The sequence below is a fragment of the Alligator sinensis genome, unplaced genomic scaffold (genome assembly GCF_000455745.1).
Source record: "Alligator sinensis unplaced genomic scaffold, ASM45574v1 scaffold237_1, whole genome shotgun sequence".
In the NCBI taxonomy this organism is placed as follows: domain Eukaryota; kingdom Metazoa; phylum Chordata; order Crocodylia; family Alligatoridae; genus Alligator; species Alligator sinensis.
The window spans coordinates 1509436-1517638 of NW_005841849.1; the positions used below are offsets into that span (position 1 = coordinate 1509436).

Here is an 8203-nt window from a genome sequence, read left to right on the forward strand (position 1 = left end):
ACTGCTGCCTCCAACACTGCTGGCTTCGCCCCCGCCTCCACCCCGGGCCTGCTCCTCAGAGGGGGTGGAGCACTGCCGTGATGGCAGGGATGGAGTGGAGCCCCCCCGCTCCATCCCCACCATCATAGCAGCACTCCACCACCTCCAAAGAGCAGGGCTGGGGGGCGGGGTGAGGCCAGCAGTGCTGGCCTTGCTCCCCACTCTGTCCTGTCTGTCTCTGCCATCATGGTGGTGCTCTGCACTCTGGTTGTTTCACTAACCAATCGGAGTGCTCCAAAAGCATTACAGACAGACTAAGCCCTTTATTATACAGGTTTCCCTCGGTTTATGTGGGTTCTGTATATGCAAATTGGATCTGTGCTCCTCGCTCATTGTTTGCAACACATGTTTCTGTAGTTGCCATTCCCGTTAAGGTAACTTTCACCACCACCCTGTGCTTGTGTGTAGTGTCTGCTGTTGGTGAGTACCAAAACTGTCTTGTAAAAGTAGTAGAAATGGGTCTGGAGGTCAGTACAGTCGAGGTCTTGGAATGTATCCCTATTTGTTACATTGTATAGTGGGTTCCCTTTATGCGAATTTAAGTTATGCACCATTTTCCAGGAACACATGTACAGCATAAAATGAGGGAAATCTGTATAAGAATTCTCCTGTTTGAATCTCCTTACGCTTTGTGGATTCTGAAGCCTGTGCCACATGTCTATACAGGAATATGCATTCCATTTATGTCCATTATCTGTCCTTGCAAGGAGAACTGTGAAAAGCAAGCTCATTTCCATCCTCAAGTGAACTATTGGGCCTAATTTCCTCTCACCTGTGCCTGCTGTAAATCAAGAATAAAAGTGGGCATTGTCTACATGTCATTTATGTTGACTTAAATTTACTGCCCAGGACATTACTGTGCAGTAAGTGGGAACAGACCGCCGTCTACATGTGCAGGCAATAAAGCGCATTAACGCTGTGTGTGGACTGACTTGGAAGCCCACACGCACAGAGTTACTGTGCAGTATGGCATCTACACATGCGTTACTGCACAATAACTAATTGGACATAAATTTGATACCTGCATGATGCAGGTATCAAATTTACACGGAAGTCAGAGAAAGTCACCATATTTACTGAGCATTACAGGCGTGCGCATGTAGATATGCACCCATACTGTGCAGTGATTTTGGTTACTGCGCAGTAAATGTGCAAGTTTAGATGTGCCCAGTTGCTCCCTGAAGGCAATGGAATTACAAAGGCATAAAAATAGTGTGGATAAAAGGAAAACCAGACCCCGTGCCCGGAATACCGTTTTCAGGGAAGGAGCCACATGCAGTGGAGAGGTTAAAGTGTAAGCTCAGTCAGGCATTCCGAGTGGCAGCTGTCAACCTTGTCATTGGCTTGGAAATGGAATCTATGCTCAATGGGAGCAAAGTCCCACAATAAAAACTGAGAAATGCTTTAGCTACTTCCTGCTTTTTTGCAAAGGCAGGAGTCTTCCATGGGGTCACCACCAACTTCTTTCCCCTTCATTTCCTGTAAGAAAGAGGTAACACAGCACCACAAGTCAGACAGCAACACTTTCCTTCTGGACAGGTAATTTTCTATTCTTTAGGGTACAGTTGGACCCTGGGTTAATGGGCCCGATTGGTCAGGTGGGAAGACCAGATAAAGACTTATGTTGAAGCAAAACAGTAATTCACACTAGGAGCAACATGAGGCACTTATTTTGGAGGAAAGAAGACCTCTCTAGAGATTTATCTTGAGACTTTAAGGAATCTGCTGCTATGGTGTAATGTAGGCATTATTGTTATGTAAATTTATGGCTAATGCGTTACATATACTAAAATGGCATCCATTCAATTGTAAACTGTTTGAGTTACACTGTGTCCTGTTGTCTCACATGTCTGTGAAGAGACAAATACCTTCACAGCCCTGTTAGTTAATAGTAACAGTGGTTCAGTCCCTGTAGTGTCTACCCAGACGAATTTACCATTACCTGAGTAGGACTGAAAAATCTGGCCCATAAAAAGAACTGTTTTTAAGTGCTGGAAGTTTGTGGATGTCAAACTAGAAAGAGTATAATTATGTTTCATGGCTGTACCTCCTTGCTGTTTTGGTGTGACACAGTGTTTGGTGTGTGAGAGTGTTGTAGGGAGTAGATTGCCTCCCCATATGATATAAGTAATTCCTGTTAAAGTTGGTGGATACTGGACAGTATAAAGAGTGGTTGTATTTCCTTAGTGCTACGCAGTTTTGATGCTGCCCCTAGTTCCTCTACGTCTGTGGAAGTGCTCCTGGCAGTTCAGCTTTAGCTTGTTGCATGAATATTGTTTGAACTGCTTTTAAAATGTAGGGTAGGCATTATTGTTATTTTTAAGATCTCTAAGTTTATGGTTAATGTGTTAAACTAAAATGACATCCATTCAATTGTAAGCTATTTAAGTGTTAGCCCATGTCCTGTTCTCTTACATGCCTGTGAAGTGCCAGGCACCTTTATAGCCCTGTATAGTTAAAGGTAACAGTGGACTTAGAGTCTAAATCCACTGTAGAGCATAGTCGGGGAATTGTCAGCTACTTTCTGCTGGAAGGAGCATGTGTTGCAATTTATATTTTTATGCACAGTCTTGCTTGTGTGTGGAGAATGGACACAAAGTCCTGTTTGGCATAAAATACAGCCTTATCTTCTGCAAAGGGCCTCCATACTTGTCAGAGGTTGTCACTAGTTTATTCTCCCATTGGAATCTCCTTGAGCTCTGTGGACTCTGAAGCATGTGCCATATGTCTGTACAAGAATATGCGTTCCCTTTACATCCATTATCTGTCCTTGCAAAGAGAACTGTGAAAAGTAAGCTAATTTCCATCCCCAAGTGGACTGTTGGACCTAATTTCCTCTCACCTGTGCCTGCTGTAAATCAAAAATAACTCCCTGAAGGCAATGGAATTACAAAAGCATAAAAATAGGGTGGGTAAAAGGAAAACCTGACCCTGCGTTTCCCATTAGGATACCATTTTCAGACAGCCTGAAAGGAGCCATATGCAGTGGAGAGGTTACATTTTAAGGCTCAGTCAGGCATTCCGGGTGGTATCAGTCAACCTGTCATTGGCTTGGAAATGGAATATATGCTCAACTGGGAGCAAAGTCCTGCAAGAAAAACTGTGAGACATGCTTCAACTACTTCCTGCTTTTTTGCAAAGGAGGGCTGAGTCTCTGAGCAGGAGTTGTCGGACTCCATCTTGTCCTGGGAGAAAATGGTTTGTCCCAGGACAAATGTTACATCTGTTTGTAGCTTTATATACATGCAGCCTGCTGAATCACCCCTTTGCCCTCCTGCATTTGCAGCCACTTCCAGGGAAATTCCTTGGCCTCTTGGCACAACTTACACTTCTTACTACATAACCAGTTGCTTTAGTCAGTGCCTTCCATCTGGCTCCCAAAAGGGGTTAATTGCTTCTTACACATAGCTTGAATGTTGTGGCTTGCACAGCCCTGAATTGTATCCACTTGTTAACTTTAGCAGCCATTTACACCTTCCAGGATAACACTATTCACTAGTGTAACAGAGGGGGAGAGACTGATCACAGGCACAACCCCAGGCACCACCTTGGGGTAGAGGTGTGGAGTGAGCAAAGGAAGTTGTGCTGCAGTAGTGGATGATCACACCACCGCAACTGGCATGACAGGAGCCAGCACTGCCCTGGGCACTGCGTGGCTGCTGGGGTGCAGAGCTGCATTGTTACACCTCTGGAATGGGCTCCCAAGAGAGGTGGTGCTCTCCCCTACCCTGGGGGTCTTCAAGGGGAGGTTAGATAGGCATCTAGCTGGGGTCATCTAGACCCAGCAATCTTTCCTGCCTATGCAGGGGGTTGGACTCGATCTATTGAGGTCCCTTCCAACCCTAGAATCTATGAATCTATGAACCTCTGGCATTATTAATGGAATGGCAGTGAGCTTCCTGAAAATAAACAGCAGCAATAACTTTGAATACTGTCATGTTAAGGAACCAAAAAGCCTTTTTTTCTAGCACTGAACAAGAGCATGGGGAGGGGGAAACACAAACCCAGTATTGTCCCTAAAGCAACACTCTCATTGTACAGCAGGGGTATCAAACTCATCCAGTCCCGGAGGCTGGATGAGTGGCACAGGGCTGGTCCATGGGCTGGATCAACACTGTATTTGGATCTGGAGTGGGTGCTGTGTGTGGCACTGCCTTGCTCCAGCCACTTCAGAGCTGTTTTACATGGCTCCGGAACTGCCACCACTGCAGCACAGCCCTAGAGCCTTGGAGCCGCTGCTGTTCAGAGCACAGCCCCAGAGTGACACATGGCTGTTCTGTGGCTGTGCTGCTTGCAGTCGCCACTTCACCCTCCAGGACATGAGCTGGAATGGACATCCCATGCACATCATGGGGCCACCTGGGAGCCAGATGATCTGGCTCTGTGGGCTGGATCTGGCCTGCAGGCTTCATGTTTGACACTCCTGCTGTACAGCCTCTGCTTAGAGCCAGCCCTACCTCCTGCCTTGACTTCCTGCTACAGATTTTAAGGAAACAATTCACATCTTCACAAGTCATTTGATTTCTTTTTTAAACTAAGCAGGCTTGAACCTGATTGATACCTGGATGACTTGCTCTCTGAGAATAGGTCATGATTTAATCTCATTGCTCTCTCCAGCTATCCTCAAACAGATACTGATTTTAAACACCTGCCTTTGTTTTGCTGCTTACTGTTGTGCCAGTGAAAATAAATCTCTTGAAGGAGTGTAGTTTCCAGGAAGTGACTGCAGAAACCCCAGTAGGTTTCTTTCTATTCCCTGGGGTGAGGTACGAAGATATATTTCTGGCTCTGCATTGTCCACTCACTCTGGAGGAGATTTACATTAGGTGTGCCATCAAACTGATGGCTACCAGAAGACAGAGGGTGTTGTATTTCTTGCTTGTAACTTCCTGCTTGGCTACAGCTCAAAACCCATTGGGAATGATGTAAAGTGAAGGCTTCTGTCCATAACTTTCATGAACGGTGGCAGCAATGCAATCTGGTGTTTTTAGTTTAGCTGAAGCTGTTTCCAAACATTTTCTTATCTCTAAGGTTGTGCTGGAGCAGTAAGGGAGCAGCATGACATAGAGAGGGGGTGTCCTTTGGGTGGACTGGAAAGGAGAAAAGGTGGGTTCTTCATGTCCCACACCACGGTGAAACCGATGGGAATGGGTTTTCCAGGTCCCTTGTCGCAGTTGAGCTTCTTCAGTGCCTCCCCACAGAGCTCATAACACAGAGCAAGAATACAAAGTGCCAAGGGCTTAATAACTCCATGTAGCACTCCTGTCTAAGACAGTGTTGTACAGGCCCCGCCGAGGGCGCCCCTGCTCCGCAGCCCAGCTGCTCACCACACCCCACCCTCCCACTCCGCACTTTGGCCGCTCGCCACTCCTCCCCACCTGGATAGGCCCCACACAGGCTGATATGCCTCGGCCCCTCACACCTCTAGGGCCAATTCTGCCAGTCTTACTCCAGGTGAAGCTGACATATATGCATTGAACCACAGAGCCCTGCCTGGGTTCATTAGTAACCTGAATGCTGATAATGCATAAACTTTAGTCTAGCTGTTCCTAAAACCAAGGGTCATGTTTATCACTTTTCTACTCAGCCAGACTAATAAGCCGGTGCCTGCTGAGATGACTCACAGCAGGATGCATTCACCAGCTTGACTCAGGAGGTGTCTCCTGCTCAAAGGGAGTATCAGCAGAAAAGGCTACTCCTGTCTGTATGTGAAGTCATGGAACCCACTGTCCTGTTATGATGGACTAGGGCCTTTTGGGGTAAGAAGGAGACTAAGTGGAAGAAAAATCATTTTTAAGCGTAGGTCAAGGTGAGATGTTTCTGATTTGGCCCAACGGTCATGTCTGCTGTTTGCTCTTTTTATGTCATGCTGCACATGATCAGGAATTAAGCAATGCCAACTACCCACAAGCCATGGATGAAATCCCATACCCTACACACACAACTTCCTCTGCCTGCTCCTTCAGCTTCCTCATCCTTTTTTGTTTTTTGGTAACCAAAGAATCCTCCCACTCCTCAGATTACTATAATGGATGTTCACAATTTTTAAATGTTATTTGAATAAGAGAGGCCTACTATCTAATTCTACACACATCATTAACTTTTGAGATAGAGTAAGGGACAGGGATCATATGTTGGTATTAGCTCCAGGGAGTTCCATAAGGCACAGACAGAAGTGCAGCTCTCTTCTGTAACTCATAGTGTTTTACAGGAAGTGCCATGACTTTCAGCAATCTCCTGGACCCAACAGACATTTGCTGATGGGTCCTGGAGGTTGGGGGATCAAGCTGCAGTTTGGAGAGGCTGAGCGCCTGCAGCTGCTCTCCCTGAGCTGCACCCCTCCTCCCTCTCAGCCCCTTCACTGTCTTCAGAATGGGAGGGGGAAAGGGAATGGTGAGAGCTCATTCTGGGGGTTGTCCAGCCAGCACTGGAGAGTGGGGCAGGTGGATTGGGGAGTTAGGGGGGGCAGGGGGCTTCAGTCCACCCACCCCACCCTTCATTGCCAGCTGGGTAACCCCCCAGAACAAACTCCCTCCTATTCTGAAAACAGCACGGGGAGCTGTGAGCACAAATGGGACATTAGATGACATGGACACAGATTATCATGGGATCAGGACCTTTAAAGCTCTCTGCAGCCATGCACTTGTGTTAGGTCACAGCTGTAGAGCACTTTCAGGGGTTAGATCAGGTGAAAATTGTTACTTCTGTCTGTGCTTATGGTGTACAAAATGTGCTCAATAGCGCCCTTGGTTTAAGCATCCCAGGAACCCATAATCCAATCTGTGCATTGTGCCATGTTATAGGTTCTTGCCTTTGAGCACATGACATATTGGTATTTTACATTATCACTTTTTTTTTTACATGATCATCTTGGCTTTCTTTAAACTAATTAGTAGATTTTTAAAGAGAGGATGGCTTTATTTTTTAAATGGAAATTTCACATCTTACCCTGTGCCACCATCTTCTGGAAGTGTTTTGATGTCTTTCTACCCCTGAGCCCTGGATTAGTCTGACTTTATGTTCTATTCTGTGAACACAGGCCACATGTAGCAGCGTAAAGCAGGATGGTGGTTTTCAGAAAGGTAAGTCCAATTCTTTTCCCTACTTGTGTCTGGGGGAGGCTGATGAAAGATAAAAAACAGCGAGTAGAACTTTAACATGATTCACTTTAGAAAAGGAGTTGTCAACAGGGGATACACATACCCCCAAGGGTACTTAAAAAGGCCGTAGGGGGTATGTGCAGGCAGGCAGGGACGGAGTGTGCCACAGGGTGCAGCAGCAGCATCTCCCCCAGTGCCTTCCCATACTTTGCTTCTTTCCCAGGGGAGGGGCATGCCAGGTATCGCCGGCCTCATGCAGCACACTATGGCACCTCCACAACCCCACCTCAGCTCGATCTCTGTGCCCGCTCCCAGGAGCAGAGCCAGTGGGGCAAGGGCAGTGGCGCCCCCTGTGGGCTGCACATGCACTGCCCAGCTAGCTAGACCCAAGCGGGTAGGGATCGCATGCGGTGACCACCACCGCCCCGTCTCACCGCTGTTGCACCCCATGCTGCTTTCCTGCAACCAGTGACATGTGCAGCTCTGTGGGCTGCTGACGCACCTCGCACCTTACGCGCCGCCTGTCAGCAGCCCACAGAGCCACAAATGTTAACGGCCGCAGGAAAGCAGTGCAGCAGTGACAGTATGGGGTGGTGGAAGCCGCCACATGCAAGCCCTGATCCCCTCCGGCTGGCCGGGCAGCACATGTGCAATCTGCAGAGGGGCACCACTGCCCTCGCTCCCCCCAGTCCCGCTCTTGGGAGCAGCACAGAGACACATTCCCCCTTGCCATTCTCTATCTGCTCCCCCATCCCTTTCCCTCTCCCCTGCCCCTTCCCTGCACACACACTTACCTGCTGGGGTGTGTCTGTATCTCCATGTGTGTGTGTGTGTGTGTGTGTGTGTCTTTGTGTGTGTGTGTGTAGCAGCAGCTGCGTCCTCTGCTGTGCTGGCCGCAGCAGGCCCATGGCATTGCACAGCTCTTGGGGCAGTGGGGTACAGAGTCCAGCCTGCAGCAGCAGCTGCTCCCATCCCGTGCACAGATCTGGGGGGGACATGCCCTCCGGACCTCCATCAGGGTGCACACAGTGGCAGGAACTGCTCCCCCCCCACTCCTGGATGAA

The 8203-nt window shown here is 48.1% G+C and overlaps 1 protein-coding gene across 1 annotated transcript in view; it reads left to right on the forward strand.

Moving 5' to 3' along the window:
• Nucleotides 1-1300: 1300 nt before the first annotated feature.
• MYO7B (myosin VIIB) overlaps nucleotides 1301-8203 on the forward strand; it is a 69929-nt gene continuing 63026 nt past the window's right edge. Inside the window, exons 1-2 of the mRNA XM_014522119.2 lie at nucleotides 1301-1578; nucleotides 7079-7121. Coding sequence (XP_014377605.1) covers nucleotides 7104-7121 — 18 coding nt within the window. The 5' untranslated portion in view covers nucleotides 1301-1578; nucleotides 7079-7103. The remainder of the gene's footprint in view (nucleotides 1579-7078; nucleotides 7122-8203) is intronic.